This window comes from Pleuronectes platessa, chromosome 6 (genome assembly GCF_947347685.1).
Source record: "Pleuronectes platessa chromosome 6, fPlePla1.1, whole genome shotgun sequence".
Classification (NCBI taxonomy): Eukaryota; Metazoa; Chordata; class Actinopteri; order Pleuronectiformes; family Pleuronectidae; genus Pleuronectes; species Pleuronectes platessa.
In genome coordinates, this window is record NC_070631.1 from 18231486 (window position 1) to 18251832 (window position 20347).

Here is a 20347-nt window from a genome sequence, read left to right on the forward strand (position 1 = left end):
TCTGTTTAAGTACTTTTTTCTCATGTGCACCGGCTCTATTCATCCGTCTCATGCACAGGTGACTAGGGAATTGACAACATACGTCATACACACAGAAGCCATAACACATCTAATAAACGGGCAATACTGCTACCGTAAATCAATGAGAAGAGCGTTCTCTATAATGATACTTTAACAGGGCTGTTTTAGACAGGGTAAAAAGGTGCTGTTTTAAATTACCCTTGTGGTATTTTGACCAAAATATGTTACAGACATTTCATTAAGATTCCGAGGAACCATTTCAACTTGCGGTAAAATGGGCATAATATGTCTCTGTTAAATAAAGTTTAGTTAGAGAATCGCCTTTGATAGCTGCTATCGAAGGCGAAGCTCCTTCCAAAGGCGACACTGCTCCCAGAGGCGACGCTGCTCTCAAAGGCGATGCTGCACTCAAAGGTGACACTGCTCCCAGAGGCTAAACTGCTCCCAGACGAGCAAAACTGCTCCCAGCTGCCTTTGGGAGAAACGCTGCTCCCACATGCGACACCTCTTGTCCCAAATGCGACGCTGCTGCTTCCTGAGGCGACGCTGCTGCTCCCTGAGGCGACGACGCTGCTCCCAGATATGAAACCTCTGGTCCCAGATGCGACATCTCTGGTCCCAGATGAGACACCTTTGGTCCCAGATGCGACGCTGCTCCCAGATATGAAACCTCTGGTCCCAGATGCGACATCTCTGGTCCCAGATGAGACACCTTTGGTCCCAGATGCGACGCTGCTCCCAGAGGCGACGCTGCGACCCGGCTCCCAGAGGCAAAACGGCTCCAAGAAGCGACGCTGCTCCAAGAAGCGACGCTGCTCCAAGAAGAACTGACGAGGCTGGGAAATGTGTCAGGGAAGAACCCTGCAACTTTTGGATTGGATTCGATAAAGAGAGCAGATCCAGGAGATTTCTTCCACTTTCTTTAACAATGCAAAACATTGTGTTCGCCTTGGCCGAGGTATTCACTCTGCAAGTTCCCTTCTAGTTTTTTCCCAACATCTTCTCATGGCTTCTGAAAATTAAAACGCTAAGATTGTTGGTCAAGACAATAGAAGCAATTACTTTTTTTTCCAACAAGGTCCTTATATGATTGTATAACAAAGTGTATTTCACTTCTAGAAGTGACGTGTTCATGCAGTACCACTGAGTTTGAATCTTGATGCTGTGCACCACTCTGATGCTGACAGCACTGCTCACGGCTGTTCATGCTCGTCCTGGAGCTCCCTGTGTGTGGACACAGGTCATTGTACAACACACTGGACATTGTCTTCCACTCCCTCTGTCTCAAACCTCCGTTTTCTCTCTCCACTCGCTGTGACTTTCCTGACTCACTTTGTCCTTCACTGTGTCTCTTCTCATGTCAACTCCATTATCTGGGTTTCTCCTCTCAGGGCCAAGACAGATGAAACATTTATGAGCCCTCAGGCAGACACACAAACACACCAGCTGTCTCCTTGTCTTGTGCCTCAAAAATTGTTCTCCATCCACTTCTTCTACCCTATACCTCCCACATTGTGAATTCATGAACTTCTGCCCCGCCATTCCCAATCACCACTCAAGGAGCGCCAGTCTGATTTGTCAAAGTGACGCAATGTCAAGATGCTGGTAAGTGCTCTTGCGTTTCATCTCCACTGACAGCTTTAAGAGCATAACTCGGCCCCAGTAGGATTTTGTGAGGCGCAAAGAAGGTCCTTCGCTCAGACGGGACAATTCAATCAGACAATTGACCACAGTTCTTAAACACAATGAATTCTGAGACGCATGTTGCTCCCTTCAGACTGAATTACATTGTTTGAGAGTTTGGATGGTGGAGCTGAGGCGCAGGAAGATCTGATGCTGGGTTTTGAAGAGCAATCACCATGTTTGAAACCCACATTACTGTTGTCTATGATTGGTAATGACACTGAGGAATTTACAGAGAAAATGAGAGAAGAGTAAAACAGGGCCAAGGAAAATTCATTGAGTCTAATCAGCCCATGCTCCTCGTCTTCCTCTTACCGTCCTGCGGCTAAAGAGGCATTTCTTCTCTAAGAGGCATTTCCAGTTACCAGTTCTTTGGGAAAAATACAGGGAACACACAAGAATAGGGATGTTAGGCTGGCAGCTGTTTTACAAATTGATTAATGCAGCTCTTGAAAACCCGCTCTGCCTGTGGCCTCCTCTTCTGCTGTGTTCCTACGTCTGCGTGTCCTTCAAAGACATTTGGAAAAGTGTCGTCCAATCAAAGGCCAGCTGAGATCGTTCACAAGAAAAAAAACAGCGCTCACTGATTTCTATAAGTACTTGTTCTTTTGTTTTGTTTTTTGTATGAAAACAATTATTTATTGCAAACGAAATTTTGATTATAAGTGGTTTTCCAGCAAATAACATGTATGTTCACTGTGGTTTGAGAAAAAGACGAGACAAGAAAAGTTGGAGAACATTCTGTCGGTTCACTTTTTTAATATTTCTTTTAAATTGCAGTGTGCAATGTGTCACATTTGGTTTGGTTTATGCATATATAGTCAACATATAAACAGAATAAATACATCACAGACAGTTTTTAAACGTTTGAACTTGAAGGCTGCATAATCAGTTGTTTTGTTTAGAATGAATAACTTGTTTTTCATGGAGTATAATGATCAAAGACAGTCTCGATTCTCAATCTAATCTCAAATATCTTAAAACAGCATAGGCTGCAGTAGATTAATACCAAATTAATGATGACAAACAACATGAAAATCATCACAACCCAACCGGCAGCCTCTGGCCTCCACACAGCTTTTCACATTACGTGCCACTGAATCTGATTTTCTTCATTCATTTCGCCTGATGGCACTAAACAAGAGCAGACACAGAAACCGCAGATAATATTTCAGAGTCTCTTATGAAGCCACAGCAAAATCCCTTCAAACATGTTTGTCATCTATAGGACAAAAAGAAAAACGTGCCTGAAGACAAGTAGCAACATCTTTATTCCATCAGTATGCGTTTGTGGTTACTTGAAACCTGATTTTAATTTTGAGAAGCACAGTACCACTGGAATGACGCTGAGTGTGTGTTGTCAGCAATCTGATCATTTTGTTTACACTGTGATAATGTTTAAAATACCTAATGTACTATTCTGCAGGTACTCATCTTGTTTTCTTTACTTGTATCGTGGAGATTGATACGATTATTTGGATAAAAACATGTCGGTTATAGAATGATCAATATTCTCCTAAATATACTAAATATACATTTCAAGTTTCATATCTAAGATTTTGTCAGCACATGCCTTATCTCAAATATGGCAAATATTTGTAAATGCGTTATAATTGATATTAAATAAAAAATATGATACCTTGTTCTCTGAATAGCGCATCTTATTGAGGAGAAGAGTTCGACCTGTACCAAAGATCCATTTCATCTCAACCAATCTCCTTTACAATATATATATATATACAGGGATATATAATAACTGAGGGAGAATCAAACTCAAGATCGTGTCTTTGTCCCACCCCAGGGCAGGAATACTCCTCACAACATGAATGAACAGAGAGTTGACAAAAGAAGCCCTCAGCACAGCCATATGACGCGCTGTCATCTCGAGCACCCAGCGTTCCCACCGACACTTTGACGCTCCGCTCCTTCCCCGCGTTCTGCCTCAGAGCCTTTATCAAACATGTATGAGAGCCTCTTTCCGACAAACAAGTGTTCCCCAAAGCCTCGGGGTCGGGGTAACACTGACACCCTCAATGGCTCTCTATCACCCTGCCGTGACCCCTGTGCTCACTTGTAGGCTCGCTAGTGAATAGATGCACACGGGAGGGGGGGTTGTGTGGAAGGTACCCCTCAACTTAATTAAACTACTGAGCACGTCCTAGGGTGCATCCCACTGAAGGGGTTAAGGAAGGCCAAGTATGCCGAGGGCTCCCAGCTGACAGGGAGATACATGTTTTTTTCAGTTTTTGTTAATTCATCTTGTTATATTTCATTCGTTCTTTTGTTCATTATTTAAATGTTTCATCAAAACGTCAGATGGAAGGATGTCTTTCTTCATCAGTTGTCCGACAGGCCTACAACTTCCTAAAAGGCGAGGTAAGTTTATTTGTGAAGTACACTTCAACAACCAAGCAATTCAAGGTGCTTTACGTCTACCAACTGATTCCACAAACATCTGTCTCTGTCTCTCTGTGGAATGATCTCATGAAGTGTTCATCTAATCAGCTTCACACTTGACATGTGTATTGCTGATTGGCCGAGGAAGTGCAGTGCCAAGTTTAGTGTGATTTAGACGTGTGATATGTTCAATATTAGGACAGTTTGATTAGACTGGCGACCAGCGCTCTATAGAGGTCAGTGTTGGCAGATAATACAGATAAACCAGGTAGGATGAACACAAAGTTTTCCAGCTTCAGTCTACACCATAGACTGTAATATATTTATATAAAGCTCTTCACAAAACATCACAAACGATCAAAAGTGAGAGTACAGAATTGTTTGAGGAGGACCCACTAATGACAAGGAATAATTTTGAAGTAGTTCCAGAGCATTAACACAGGACATAAGGACAGAATATTACAAACAGGCAGGTTTACAACAGGGATTATGGCAACATTAGACTATACAAAAAAGAAATTAAAAAAAATAGTTACATAGAGATAGATAAATGAATAAAAGGAACAATGCAGTGTAAGAGAGTAGTAATTACTGGATTAAATAAATCCAAGAATCAGACTACTGTTGTTTTGGACTAAAGTTTCTATTTCGCAACACATAGAAATCTGTTGAACAAAAGAGCTTTCATTGAAACCATCAACAACTTGTGAATCACTGTGAGCCCTGTAGTGCATTCTCTTCCTGTTTGTGGCCTCTCTTCACATGTATCATGGTATCATATGCTATTACATGCAACTCACTCCCAGATGATTTTGAAATAGTGCTGTGATTCACTTGTAGGAGCGTGCCTCCAAGTGCGCCTGATTTGCTGTGCGTAAAGGAGCGCAAGTCTCTCTCTCTCTCGCTGTGCTGTTAAGGCGTGGTCTCTCTCTCTCTCTCTCTCTCTCTCTCTCTCTCTCTCTCTCTCTCTCTCTCTCTCTCTCTCTCTCTCTCTCTGTTGGGAGCGGTGTGGCGGAGCGCTTGTTTGTGGAGCGCAGTCCCTGAATCACCTCACCAGTGGAGTGGACACGCGGCTGCTCGGCAGACAAGCCTTTTTACGCACCGGGGGAACTTACCTGAAAACGCATATTTCTAACCCCAACTGTGTTCTCTTGGAATTTGGTCGTTTTTAAATCATCAGCTGAAAAACAGATGCTTTGAATCTCAAGCAGAATGAAGGAATTTACGCATTTCTTCCACATTGTTGCGCTGCTTGTCACTATCGTCTCAGCGACCAAGTTAAATGTACCACGGCTGAGACTGACATATAAAGGTAATTAAGTGATCTATCTATCTAAATATCTAAATATCTAACTATCTATCTACCTATCTATCTATCTAAATATCTATCTATCTATCTATCTATCATTATTTAGTGGTCGTGATCATCTCGTGTGGAGTGTTCTGTGTCTTCTTTGCTTTTCCTCTCAGTAATTACGCATTTATCAACTCAACATCCTCCTTTTTACGAAGCTTTGAGGCGTTTTCCTTTTTATTATTATTTGTGCACTACTCACACCCTCTTCATGGTGGTCCTGGCCGGAGGCGTTAAATCGAAGGCGATGTTTTGGCTACTGTCTTGTGTATTTTACCATGTGCGTTAATTTGCCTGTGAAGCGGCGGTGCAGCGCATGCAGGGTATCCAGCCACAGGAGGAGGGTCTGGCGGAGCTGCATCTCTCTGAGCCTGGAAACATTATAAAAGTTTATAGGGCGACAACCACGGAGAGGAATACTAAGGGAGGATTCTACACAATCTGTCATCAGCACAGTTTGGATGTTTTTATTATAAAACATTATCTCACATTAGGTCAAACCTGGATAATCACCTGTCTTTATGTCGCTGCTGATGAAAGGATGATTACACTGATTTATAGGCTGCTTTGTTGTTGCTCATTGTACAAAAGGTTCTGATATCTTTCCAAAGTTGCATCATTGCCATATAATGCATCTTATTTGGCTTGTTCACATGTGCCCCCTCTCCTCCTCTGTGATCTAAATCCTGCTGCTGCTGGACATGACTCACACTGATTTAGTGATAATAACGTGTGTTTGTTTGTGTGTGTGTGTTTGTGATCCAGGTATTAGTCATGTTGTTGGGAACTAAATCGTTTACACAGTCACATTATAGGCACAAAGCAAGTCTCAATGATCACAATCATTCAATTGGGGGTAAGGGGTAGGGTTAGGCAAGTAAGGTCAGAGTTAGTCTCCATCAATCAGTCTAAGTCACTGTGATGTCCTCTGAAGTCATGAAGACGTGGCTGTGTGTGTGTGTGTGTGTGTGTGTTTGGGGGGGGGGGGGGTGTCTGTGTTGGTGCCAGTTGTTCTCATTGTTTCGTTTCACTCAAGCATTGAGCGGCTCTGCAATCATCATCAGCGATAGATATCACACAGGATTTCCTCCCGTTTTCAGGAGAAAAGTCACCATCTGAGCCATTCTGCTCTTCCTGTTGCATGTACTGGAAACACTGCCTGGAGGGAGGGAGAGTGAGAGACTGGTAAAATAATCAAAGTGGATGAATAGAGAAGGATTCTGAACACATTTTTAGGTTAAAGGCCTCAGATACGACATCCTGACTCCTTCACCCCTCGACTACAGGGGTCGTTCCTTTTGATGGGACAAATTTAGGAAACCTTAAGGAGAGTAGAAAGTGAGGGATCTGTTTCCTGGTAACAGTTATTTACACAGTGTCTGCTTTACATGTGAAGTCATAGTTTTCACATAGTGTCTCCCAGTCTCTTTGCTATGGTCCTCCTGACGAAAAAATGTCGTCATCAAATCCACTGGTACAATATATCCACCTACTGGAATAGAACAATTCAGGATCAGGTACACAAGCAAAGAACGGCAGATCAACACGGACCCTCATTTAAGTATGAATAGAACTGTGGGCGTTAACATGTGTCAGGAGGAAGTATGTAACTCTCGGCGGACATGAAACGCAGAAAGTGCGATACACTCTTTGCATCACATATTTGTCTCTGCTCAGTTGGTAGCTGGGTCTGAGGTTGGGAATGTTAGTGGGTTTTCATTTTATCCATTCTTCCAACATTTTAATATTTTGAAAATAACCGATAAAATCACAGCATTTTGCTTTAGATATCTGAGTCCCACAGAGGATTACAGTCGATGTTTATGTTGAGACCTGTGATCTTTCCTCTCGTGATACTATTGGCCCAAAATGTAACATTTGTGCATAAAAAATATCAACATTTAGTGAGAAAAATTGCAAAGAAATTATTCATGAGATTTGTGGACCCAAACTGTTTCCATTTTAAAACATGCCGTGACTTTTTTCCTCTTGTGACATATCCAGGCTGATCAGCCTTGCACAAAAGATTTTGTTGAGCCATGAAATTTGGCTCTCATGGGAATCAATTTGATTGACATTATGGCCTTTCCTCTTGCACCACTCACAATGCTTGAGGCTGAACAGCAGATTTGTTGGCATGATGTTTCAACACTCTTGTGTTGTGGAATATATTTATTGAGGTATTCTAAAGTTGGTTTTGTTTGACAAAATGGGACAAACATTGTAATGGACCTCTTGGTTTGTCTTGATTGTGTGTTTTCTCTCAATGTCTCAACGTCTTGAGAGTTGTCCATTATTCCTGCATGCTATTCCATACAAAACATTTTATTTTGCCAGTTTGCAATCATTAATCAGCGAAGCTACTTCGGGGAGTTTGTGAAGTTTCCTGGATGATAATTGTCACAGAGATTATAAGTCGGAAATAGTGCAACACAACTGAGTAGTGGAGGCAGAGTGGAGGGAACTTCTGTTATTGAGCAAACAAAGTGGTGCCCTGGGCAAACACAAGAGGTGGGAAAAGCAGTGCCCTAGTTTGACTCACTGTGTTTTACACATAAAAAGCCTCCTTTCAGCCTCCCACATTTCCACCGTGGTAGATCAATAAACAACAGCATATAAAACTGCTGTTTCCTAAAAAACAAAAGCTCGACTCTCGTTTTGCATGCAAGACGAGGAGTGTGGGAAGAAACTCGGCCAATTAGATTCTCATTATCGAGGACGCCGTGGTTCCACACTTCCTGTATAGATGACCCCAAATATGATCCCACAGTTCACCCTGTTTTATATAAGTTACTCAGTCCTTCTTTCTCTTGTCTCATGTCCAATGGTAAATCTGTCTTTACCTCTTAATGTGTCTCATCGTCTAATGTCTCACTCCTCCTTCTCACATCAGCATTCTTCATTTGTGTTTGTTTGACTGTGGCTTCACTCCCTTTTTTTCATTACAGCCCGGAGCCACAGGGTGTTTGTATTCCCAGGAGGACGTAGAGGCAATTTGGTGACAGGAAAAGCTGTCATTATCTCATTTCAATCAATTAGAGGGTGGAAGTTCAAACAGGAAGAAGGCCATTTTACCTGCCAACTATTAGAATAGGCTACTTGTGCTCCACTGCTCTCCTTTCCTGATATTTTGTTTCATTTAGACTTTGCATGCAGCAGACTTAGCTTCTGCTCAAATCATGTGACATGCTTCACTCTCGACAATCCTGTACAATACACACGCTTCCAGTTTGGCACTCTATTTAAGCTGCGAAGATTTCACATCTCTCCCTTCGCTTGATTTTGCCTCTGCTGCCCTGCATCAGAATCGCAGTGTTGCAGCTGAACACACCTCACCTCATTCTTTTCTCCCAAAACTCAAAAAGTGTTTAGTTTGTCCAGTAAAAACATGGCGGACTCCGAGAGAGGTCCTGCTCCTGATGTAAACATAAAGTATTTAAATACAAAGGGCCTATTCTAGGGAAAATCAACAACTATTTTGTACACATTGTATTTAGATGATCACACATTACTAAAAATCACTCAATTCAATTTCTGCCGATAGCTCCCTTTCACCTAAATCTTACACACGGAACCTTTAAGGGCTCACAGTTGGTTAGCTGGAGCCAATCACAGCTGACACTGGGTGAGAGAAAATGCAAACTCTGAACAACAGTGAGAATGTGCTTGTTTTCATGTGTGTCTTATTAGGTGATAGCACAAAGTGTTGAGGTGGGTGATGTGTGCGTGGGTGTGTATGTGTGTTGTTGGCTGGACTCCCAGACCTCTGACGAGCCCAGCCTCCCATCATGCCTTTCTCCCCGTCTTTCTCTCAGTGTCACTGCATGTCCTTCATTTGTCTCCCAACTCCCTTGAATCTGTCTGCTTCTTTTATTCATTTAAATCTCCTTTGTGTTTTTGTATGCTCTCTCTCTTTCTCACACACACACACACACACACACACACACACACACACACACACACACACACACACACACACACCCACACACTGTCGAATACAATATTCACTTTGTCTCACCAAAGGCAGTCAAAAGCACAAACAGTAACATCAGTGCCCTATTTTGATCAGATTGCATTAGTTCCTAGAGTGAGGGCTTCTGTTTGTTTTCCCTTACAGCCGGTGAATTAATGAGTTTGTTTTCTCAGTCAGCGTTGCCCAGATGCACACATGCAGACGGGTGTTAGTTGTTCTTAGGCGGAGCAGGATAATCTGTCACCGGGAGTCTGTTGGAGAAGCGGGAGCTGCTAGAATGTAGGGCGAACTCTATCCTTTCATCTTCCAGCTCTTTCCCTCTCATTTCTCATCTTTCTTTCAGATTCGCACCTATCACTCCCTCACTGCTCCATGTATTAGCTTGCTCTTCCTCTCCGTTGCTTTTCCTGCGTTCAGTTTAAGTGGTCCCAGGCCTCTGGACCAACCAAAAACCCAGCCCTGGAAAAGAAAATAGGAAACAAAAAGGACAAACCCGAAAGCTCAAGAGCCCAGCCAACTTGTCTGACATTTAAACATTTTTACGAAGCCCCAGCTCTAAGAAATATTAAAAGGAAGAGAAGTCTTTAAAGGTTCTAGTCATGGTTGACATGTGTTTATATTTCAAATGTTTGTTTAAGTTCTTAAGATTTAGTCATGGGACTATTCAGCCCATAGGCCCTTATTTAAAGTTTACCGTACATGACTTATGTATATGATTTCATAAAGAAAATGAAAGAAGTTGGAATAATGAGAATGAGACCTGGTCTAGGTCAAACTATTAATTCTTTATTGATTCTGGCTGAAAATCTGCTTCACTAATGAAAAAGTGTATTTGAAGAAGCTGAGACAGTTTGACAGATATTTAAATGTTAAAGAGAAGTTGGGAAAGCATGTTAATGTCAGTGAGGGCGAGGAAAGTTCCACACATGTCTACTAATCTGATGCAAGTTTGGCAGCTCATCAATGTTCATATTATTCAGTTTTAAGGTCAGTGACTTTAGCTGTTGCTAGGCAACACGTTCTCCTTCTTGTTGAAGTTGTTACAATTTATTTTAAGACCAAACAAGTTCAGATGTTATAAAATCTCAGTGCATTAGTTTGAAAAACACACAATGATTCAATATTATAAACTGACGTGCGGATTATAATTTGCAGGGGATTAGAAGTTAGATTTGTAATTTGTAGTTTGGCAAAAAGAAAAAGCTTCACGTCCCGGAAGATTTAGGATAATTTGGCTGCCATTTGTTACCCTAAGTGTATACGCTGTTATAAAAACATATTAAACACATAACAATTTCATTTTCATTAACACAACACATTGACTTTGCATGTTACTATACTTTATAGTAAAGTATAGTACCATAATAAATACATTTTTATATTAGTTTTACATATGATTGGTACTGTAATGAAAGCAGCCCAGTAGCCCATTGTCCATATTCCCCATATTTAGTTTGGAAGCTACGGTTCCTGTGCGGTAAGTCGCTGACAGAGGGAACGCACTTCATGTTTCTGACACATGATGTGAGGGGTGTGTGAGACAAAGAGAAATGCACAGAGATAATGTTGAATATCCGTAGGTGTGTGTGTGTGTGTGTGTGTGTGTGTGTGTGTGTGTGTGTGTGTGTGTGTGTGTGTGTGTGTGCTGAGGCATCAGTGTGGAGGTGTTTTTGATTTGGAAAGCATGTAGGTGTGCAAAATGTGCTTCAGTGTGGCTGTATGCATGTGTGTGTGTGTGTCTGTGTGTGTGTGTGTTAGTGTGTCTCTGTGTGTGTGTTTGAGGTTGACTCTGCTTAGTGGTGGTGGAGTGATTGTGTATGTGTGTCTGTGACAGAGAGACAGAGTAATTGCATCTGATGTGGACATGTGTGTGTCTCAAGGTGTCACCTCATGTGTGCGGTGTCGACGGTATCTCTCATAAGACAGCCCACAGATGGCGTCCTGGCCCGAGCTCAGACAACACACAGAGGGAGGAATTAGACACATGGGGAGGGGAAATTGACAGTAAATGTGCAAGAGAGGGGGAGTTTGCAAAAGGGAGATAAAAACAGGGTCAGACCAATGAGAACAGATGGAAAGGAAGCTCGGATTTGAAAAAGGGATGAGAAGTAGCCTATGATGTTTGAAGAAAAAGAAAAAAGAAAGGGGGAAGTGCAAAAAGGGAAAAGAAGAAAGAACAAGATAACAAAGGGGGGGGGGGGGGGAATGGGACGTTAAAAGGGAAATTTAGCGAGAGAAATCCAATATAAACACTTAGGATGATAAAATCTGTCCTTGATTGTTTCTATTTGCAGGGTTGGAAACACAACTGTCGTGCTGATAAAGAAGTCCCCTCCTCCTGTGACTGTTCTCATTGTTCCTCCTGCTTGTGGATGAAATTAGATAAGTTATCAGTGAGGGCAGGACCACATTTCTTCATTGTGTCCTGGTGAAGTTGGTTTCTTATTATATTTCTTCATTTCTTGGCACAGCAGGTTTAAAATGAACCTGAAAAAGAGAATAGATTGAGTCCATTCTGCAACATAAGGAAGAAACAGATTCTAAACGGTCTCATGATTCTCACTGAAATGGCAGAGAGATGACACCTCAGTCACTTGAATATGAAGACAAAAATGAATAAATAATATGGATGAGCTTTTACAATCACACTCAGTAGAGCGGATACCTCCACCAGGGCCCAACAGTTCCATTAGAACCCACGCTTAGATATTAGATATTTTTCATCAAGAAGGGGGGTGAAGAGCCCAAGACTAATTTTAAAATTAGTTGGATAATAAAGTAAATTTTGCTGTATTAATATTTGTATTGATAATGTACATTATATAAATATAAAAATTGGTGAAGTTACTTCAGTAAGTGTATCAGTCCCGACTTTTTTAATATTTTCAGTATATTTTAACAATAAGTGACAACACTGATAACTGTTCAATTTTCATGGCTTTTCATCACTAGTGATGGTGATGATGTGCTAGCTTGCTGATGAAATAAACATTTTGATGGAACAAAATATTTTCCTTTTTTTGTGATACTGTGGTTGACCACACTATTAAATGGACAGGATACACACTCATTAGTCACAGCCTCAGCATCTAATTTAGAGAAATAAAAGTTGTGTATTTTATATAGAAGTCCTTGTTTTCCTTCACAAAATGAAAGTTTACGCTGTGAGGCTGGAAGGCCTCTGGATAAACACCTACCAGCTACCTCAGTAATGATTTGGGGGATAAATCTAACACCTCACCATGATCCTCTAAATCCAAGGATCCGCTGATGGATTCAGTTGCAGTTTAGAAAGGTCAGCGCACAGCAGTACCAGCGCGGCACATACGCACATAATCAGCAGAAGTATGGAAGATGAATAGAAGAGGGAAATGTCCGCAAAGGAGAGGAAACTTCAATGAAGGTTAAAGAAACGTGAAAAGGAGGGAGGCCGAGGAGGAAGAGAGGGGGATGATGAATGAAAGATCTGTGAATGTGGACAGAAAACAAAGGATGGTGCGATGAAAGAGAGGAAGAGGATGAATGAAGGGATGAAAAAACAAGCATTACACAAGATGCAAATACCAGAGCAGTGCAGATTTAAAAGGGAGAGATAAATGGACGGAAATAAAGACAGACAGGGGATAAGGAAAGGAAAAGAAAAGGAAAAGACAGAGTGGCTTTGACCATGGAGATTACTTAGGACCCCACTGACACTCGGCGTGTGTGTGTGTGTGTGTATGTGTTCCAAAGCCGACCCCAGTGTCTACAGCTATGGCAGTTGTTATAACATGAGCGCTACAAATCACAGCAGTAGACACCCACCAAGGGGGTTCAAGTCCTGGAAAACTATTTATCTAAACTTTCTACACTCTGCCACACCCTAAAAAGTGAAGACTCGCAGCAGCTCACTTCCTTGCTGTCCTCCAGGGCTCTGACCCACCCTCGATGAGCCCATCTGATCTATTGTTTTACTCTGAGCTGGTCTATTTTCTTCTGTCTGTACCACTAGGTCCTGTTCTGCTCTGTTTTCTACCCTGTTCCTCTCATTTCCTTTCTGTGTCAGCTCCACATGCTATATAAAACCCAGGGTTGTATAGTTTCTATTGGATTACAGCATATTTTTATTATTCTGATATTTTCAAAATTTTCTTTGTAGAATAAAGATCTTTAAATGTTTTGGTAATACTCGGTATGCTTACAAATACGGGCACTCAACACAACAAGGCAGCAAACCTTCTGAAAGTATAGCTTCTGAATCTGTGCTCTCTGTGCCAGTGAGGGCCAATCACATACTCTACTGTTTCCCATGAAGTTTTGAATTCAGTTATTTATTCAGTTATTGTTGGTTTGGTAGAGTAGAGTGACAGAAATAAACATTTAATCTACGTGGTTAATTGGATACAATAGTGAAGAAGACATTATGGCCACACCAGTGTTTTTGTGTGGCTGTACCATATCAGTATATAAAAAGTGAAGGTAATAAAAATGAAGCCATAGTGTGTTGATTACCACCTGGTGTCTGTCTCCGTGTCAGTAGATGGGACGTGGATCAAAGTACTAATAATTTAATAATACAAATCTATAGCTGTTCTTAGGCACAGTGTTGCTCTGAACCAATATGCTTAACATGTTCAAATTCATCATCTTGAACATTTAACAGAGTTTCTACTTCGTTGTGGCGTGAGAGGAAAGGTCAGGTTAGAATTTGCGGCTAAGGCGACTGAGGTTTCAGCAAATGCAAATGGTGATTTAAAAAATTGCATACCTTTCTTCCTGGTTATTCTAACATGTTTTCACTCATCACATCAGACATGTCACACAAGGCCCCTGTAGGACTTGAACATGTATCTGTAGTTTGTGAGCGACATTCATTTGTCTTCTGTGAAACTGGTTCCTTGAAAAGTAATTGGGATACACATGTCCACCCAAAAGCTTTTAACACTTCCCACAAGCTCACAATAACACCTTGTGAAAACTTCTTGTTCACTTGGACTAATGTTGAACTTGGCCTCCACTATCGGCCAAGTGCTTGCTGAGTTGTGGTGTTTTACTGCTGCAGCTTGAGGAAGAACCCTCCACCAGTCGTTCTCTGGAAACATCCTCCGTTCTGCTCGTGTATTTATTTCACTGGAGACATTAAAGGATTAACGGACAATTTCACATGGTACAGCTGGACATTCCTGCAGAGCACAGCAAGCGCACAAAGTGATCAGAAAGAGAAAAACATCACACAAATGATCACACACGAGAACAAACCATGGCACAGAAAGAGAGGGTCCTCTTGTCTTCTCATGTTGTTGTGGTGTCCTGCCGTTTGGCACTTTTGGCTCCGAAGCAGTGCAAAGCAATAGAGGAGCGGGCCAGAGGTGCCGGGTACCCTCTTCATGCAGGGTGGGAAACATTACATGTCACGCACACACACTGAGATGCTGCGCCTGTCACCAACACAAACGCAGCCTCTCTGTCAGCAATCAATTAGTTCCACTGGAGCCACTGACAAGAAGAGCCGAGCACAATGGCTCCACTGTGGCCTGACGTGTCTATTAAACAGCAGCTGACAAACACACAAACATTACACTGAGCCGACACTGGAGGAAAAGCCACTGTGTTCACATATGTGCCTACATCTGTGTGTGTTTATCAGTAAACACACAGCGTGCTGCTGTATGTGCACTGCAGCCGGATGGTTGAATGGCCATCAGGTTTACACTTTCAGCATTTTATTTTATCTTCGATGAGATACTGAAATCTGGAAGGGCGGAGAGATAATTGTTTGTTTCTATTCTGTTTTTCTTTAGGTTCTTGTTGTCCTTCTTATTCATTCAAAGGGCATGCCACAAAAGATCAGGGATAGGACCTGTGCATTTTAGTTGTCATGGTAAAATTCTGCCAATTATTTTCAAATAGGGGCCCAAGATCTTTCTGAAAACATTTGAGCTGTTATTCACTCTGTAAACGAGCTGCTCAAAAGAAGCAGATTTTCTCTGTCATTGTAAATACATTTAAGAATAGCTGATCACAAGCCATGCCCCTGTAGAGTTATTCACTTATTTATTTGTTTGCAATCTCCATCAGCAACACTTAAAAATTAAAACATATTCAGTTATGAAATGTTTGTTGTAATAATCAGAAAAAGGCTTGCGAACAATAGTTTTAACAAAAATTGAGAGAGAAGAGAAATGTAATTTCAGAGGTCCAGCTCTCTGTTACATTCGATTAACACATTGTGTTAGTTCATTATATAAATAATACATGACGAGCAACAGCAAATTTGAGATTTGGAAGCCTTGGATGAGACGTCGGGGGAGAGACGGATGAGAGTTAAAAAGTGAAGTCTAAGAAGAGAGTTGGGAGAGAGACAGCACTTTCCCTTTTGGAGGGAGGAATATACATGTGGGTGATGATGAAAGGGAGAAGGGATGAGGGCAGAGGAAGGATGAGTGATTTGTCAGATAACAGCATGAAGAGGGAGATCAAGAAAGGAAAGAAGTAGCGAAGAGGAAAGGGATGAGGGAAAGCAGGTGTTAGGAGATGAGAAGTTTGTCATGCATAATTTTGGATAAGAGAGATAAAGTGAGGTGTGTGTGTGTGTGTGTGTGTGTGTGTGTGTGTGTGTGTGTGTGTGTGTGTGTGTGTGTGTGTGTGGTACGGGGGAGAAATGGAGTGAGAGGGGATTAAAAATGGGAGGAAAAAAGATGAAAGCGGACGAAAGAGAGAGATGAATTCAAATTAAATAAACAACTGGCCATCAAGGGGGGAAAGAAGAAAAAGGAGAGAGGGAGAGGGGGCAGGGAGGCATGGTGAAATGAGGGAGGAAAGGGAGGCAGAGGAGGGTGAGGGTTGAAGAGGATCGAGGGTGATGCGGTAACACCCTATACACTGTGTTTTGATTGGCCCAGCAGGGAAGATCGGATAACAGGGACTCTGAGAGGCATTCTGGGATGGCAGAGGCAGAAGATGCCTTGATTATGACAGTATTTTTGTGCATGTGCACGTGTCTGTGTGCATGTGTGTGCATGTGTGTGCATGTGTGTGCACTCCCTTTGCCGCCCTAATCTCTCGTGGTTTCATCGCATGATCAAATGTGATAAAAATGTGAGCTGTGTGGCTAAAATGTCACATCCAGTGATGAGCAGGAACAGGTTGGCAGGAAATCCCTGGATTTACTCTGTCATGGTTTATCTGGCCTGTGGCATCTCTGGCAGGAAAAATCATTATGAAAAGAAAAGTTAGCTGAACTTCTCAGCAGCAGCTAAACTGTACTCCGAACACTTTCAATACAAATATCCCTGCTCTATAACAATGATACCAGTGTTATCACAATAAACATTTGGGTTTAGTCAATAGATATAATTCCCTTTGCATTGGATTACCAAATCATAATAGTTTTAGAAGTAGAGTCCTTCTTCAAAATGTTCAGAGATTCCACTGGATAAGACCCTTTTGTGCTGCTTTTGGCATCAGAGGAAAAATCCAAGGATCATTAAAGACATAAGCAGTCATCCTCTGTGTAACATACAGTACATTTCTGTATCTAATTTAAAGGCAAAGCTATACACTCACTTCTCCAAATGAAAAATAGGACTAAAATTAAAGGAGAAATGTATCCAGTTTTTCTTCGCAATTACATTATTCTTGATGTTTGACCCTTTTTAAATTCCGGCTTTATGTCAGAGAGAGCTCCATAACCAGACACAAAGATCCCAGGATAAGTGAATGTAAAAGGAAGAGCGGGAAATATGAGACTGTGGTGAGGAGGATGAGGAGTGGAGGGCGAAGGAGAGGCGGCGTGAAATTACTTTTTGTGAAGGCGGCAGATTCCAGAAATACTTGGCACTCTGCAACAATATACAGCCAAGATGTAATGATACCCTGGGAAATCTGTCAGCGCCGTAATGAGTCTAATGAGTCTTTTCACAGTGTGTGTGTTTGTGTATCAGAGGAATCTGAAGAGACAGAGACAGACACTAAGTCCTGTCAGCTGAGATAGTCATAGGTGTGACTGAACCAGGGCGTCTGTGTGGTGTATGTTTCTGGTACGCATTTTGTATCACGTGGGGGTTAAATAGGCTTCAGATGTGCCCCCCCGCACTGGTACTATTGAATGTGCGTGTGTGTGTGTGTGTGTCATCTGCTGCTTAACGTATCTTTCACTCTGTCTGGCTCATTATGCCGATCAAAGAGTTCAGCATGACACCTGAACTTTTTCTCTGTCTGTAGCTCTAAAAAATATATTTTCTCCTGATACCTGACCTGAGCACAGTTTTACTCATGTTTCACGACCTGGGATTCTTACTTTTAAAAACTTTGTTTTATATTCGGGCTTTGCTCTCATGGCAGTAATAAAAGTCAAAGACAGCTGGAGATTTTTTCATTGTGGTTGTTAAGTGATGCTCCTAACATGAGTGCCTGTGTACGAGGTCCTGGAGAGGATTACAATGACATGATAATATGTGTTCTCTGCCATCTACAGTGAAAAGAAGAGTATGTGCTGTAAACGCTGTGGACAAGATGTTTTTAATTTGGTGGTTTTCCATCAGAATGTAGAGTTTAGAGGCTCTTAGCATTTCCCCAAAAAAAGCAGTCTGCTTATTATAATGGTTTTGTAGGCATATTATTTTATGTATCTTTCGTTTCGCTCTATTCCAACCAGATGCCACTGTTGTTGCAACAGATCTGAACATCACAAGGGCACAACAACATCCTTTATGATGCTGTTTGTGTTTCTGCACAACTACCTCACACAGAGCACAATACAGGCCCAAAGAAATAGTTTTGACATTTTGGTAAAAACTTGTTTGTTTAGAGTTGAAATGATGAAATGATGAAATGATGAAAAGATCGATACCACTTTCACATCTGTATGCTAAATTAGCAGCAGCAGGCTTTTGGTGTAGCTTGGCATAAAGACTGAAATCAGGGAGAGACAGACTAGTCTAAGTAAAATAATAAATAAAATAAAAGAACCAGCTCTGCTAAAGCTCAGTAATCAAAATATTTAATCTTTATTACTTAATCCCTACAAAAAAATTTAAAAGCAGCCAGTTGTGGGTTCATGATGAGTTATGTGCTGCGGTCCTGTTCATAACTGGAGGGGAACGAGGGTTGTCCCAGCATGCATTTGGTAAATGGCATGGCTACACCATGGAAACATAGAGACAAATATTCACATCTACATTTGTCACCACATGCTCTAAACTCCATGTCTCCGGACTGTCAGGGGGAAACAAGACCAGGTGGGAACCTGTGCAGACAAAGAGAGATTTTGCAAACTTCTCCCTGAAATAACATTCAACATGATGCAAAAATAATTTGACATGTTTTAGTTGGGGGCGAAACTGTAAATATATTTATGTCATAATGCTGCCCCTTCGTTTCATCATCTCCTCTATCTTAAATCAGAAGTTTGATTCTATTTCGTTCATCCTTGTGTGAAGAAAGGATTACGCAAACTCCCCATATCTAAGGAAAAAATGGAAATTATCAGTGTCTTTCATAAGCAGCAGTAAATCAGAGGGGCACACGCATGAGTCTCAGATTTGACAGACACCAGGGCAGGTATGTGCCTGACTGAGCAGAACATTGAGTGTGTAAGCAAATCTCAGAATGAATTATCACGCACATGTCTTTGTAGTGGATCCGACCGCTCAGATAGCTGAGATTTGACACGTACAGTGAAACCAGATGCTCTATCCTGTGTCACTTTGGTTTGGCACGGCTGCTGTTTGTCAATGCGGAGTCGGTTGGCTGCACTCAGGGCTGACTGGGCGCATTGGAGACAGATGTAGAAGTTTCCCTCAGGACGCCGTCAGCAATTTGGGAGATGAACGGGGTCTTGTAGGACACAAGAAGGATAAAAAGAGAGACAGGGGACAGCGATCCTGAAGCAGAGGGGAGAGAGACAGGAAGACAAATGGAGAGACATCAGAGGTGAAACACAAGACAGATTCAAAAGTCACGTAAGGAAAATAACACCGGAGAGGAAGTTAAGGATGCGTAGACAGAAGAGACAGAACATGATGGAGGGTAGAGAGAGGTTAAATGGAGAGATGGAAGAGAGGTGAAGATGGATAGACAGCAGGAGAAAGAGAGGTTGGTGAGAGGTGAGGCTGTGGTGTGGTTTCCGCAGTGAGGCGAAGAGCTGCTGGAGTGATAACAAGCTACAGATGGAAGCTGTTAACTCGTGGTTGTTTCTGTGTGTGTGTGTCTGTGTGTTTGTGTGTGTGTGTGTGTAGCATCATGTGCCAAATTTTTGTTTTTAGATTTGTATATATTTATATATTCAAAGGTAGAAGAAGACATCAGAGTGGACATTAGACCTGGCAGAGGGAATCAGAGAGACACTTTCTCCATTTGTGGATAAAAGTTCAGGAAACTGGAAGAAACTTTTATCATAAGCCCATTCTCCCAAGAAAAATGTGTGAATCATCTATTGTAGAAAATACACCAAAATGTCACTAGTCTATGTTCAAATAAAAAGCCCTTTAATGCACATTGTGTTATGACTCTTTTCGATCGAGAGCAAAGGAGGAGGTTGTGCTATGTGACCTTGAGGACCAGAGGCCAATTCCAGTCATGGCTGGTTTCTTTCCGCTGTGACTCTGTGTATATTATAGAAATGATGATGACACAAGTTCACTACTGAAGCACTTATTTGATCCCAAACCATCATCTTACCTTGACTCTAACAAAGTTGTTTTTAATCTACTTAAACTACCTTAACATCAAATTGTAAGATCTGAAAACAGTTTTGAAAAGGTGGTGTTATTGCTCACCCATACATTCACACAGCATTACTTAGGAGCCAAGAATTGAACCCCCGACCTACTGGTTAGTGAAGGTACACTATGGAAGTTAGCAGTAGCAGGCTTTTGGCATAGCTAAGCATAAAGACTGAAGAGTCTGGTTTGCACCTTCTTCTGTACCTGTCCATCCAT

At 41.7% G+C, this 20347-nt stretch overlaps 1 protein-coding gene across 2 annotated transcripts in view; it reads left to right on the plus strand.

Moving 5' to 3' along the window:
• The first annotated feature begins 5119 nt into the window (after positions 1-5119).
• Positions 5120-20347, plus strand: part of sema3bl (sema domain, immunoglobulin domain (Ig), short basic domain, secreted, (semaphorin) 3bl) — a 65223-nt gene continuing 49995 nt past the window's right edge. For both annotated transcript variants that reach the window (XM_053425266.1, XM_053425267.1), the window contains exon 1: positions 5120-5413. In XM_053425266.1, the coding sequence (XP_053281241.1) occupies positions 5314-5413 (100 nt within the window). In that variant the 5' untranslated portion in view covers positions 5120-5313. The remainder of the gene's footprint in view (positions 5414-20347) is intronic.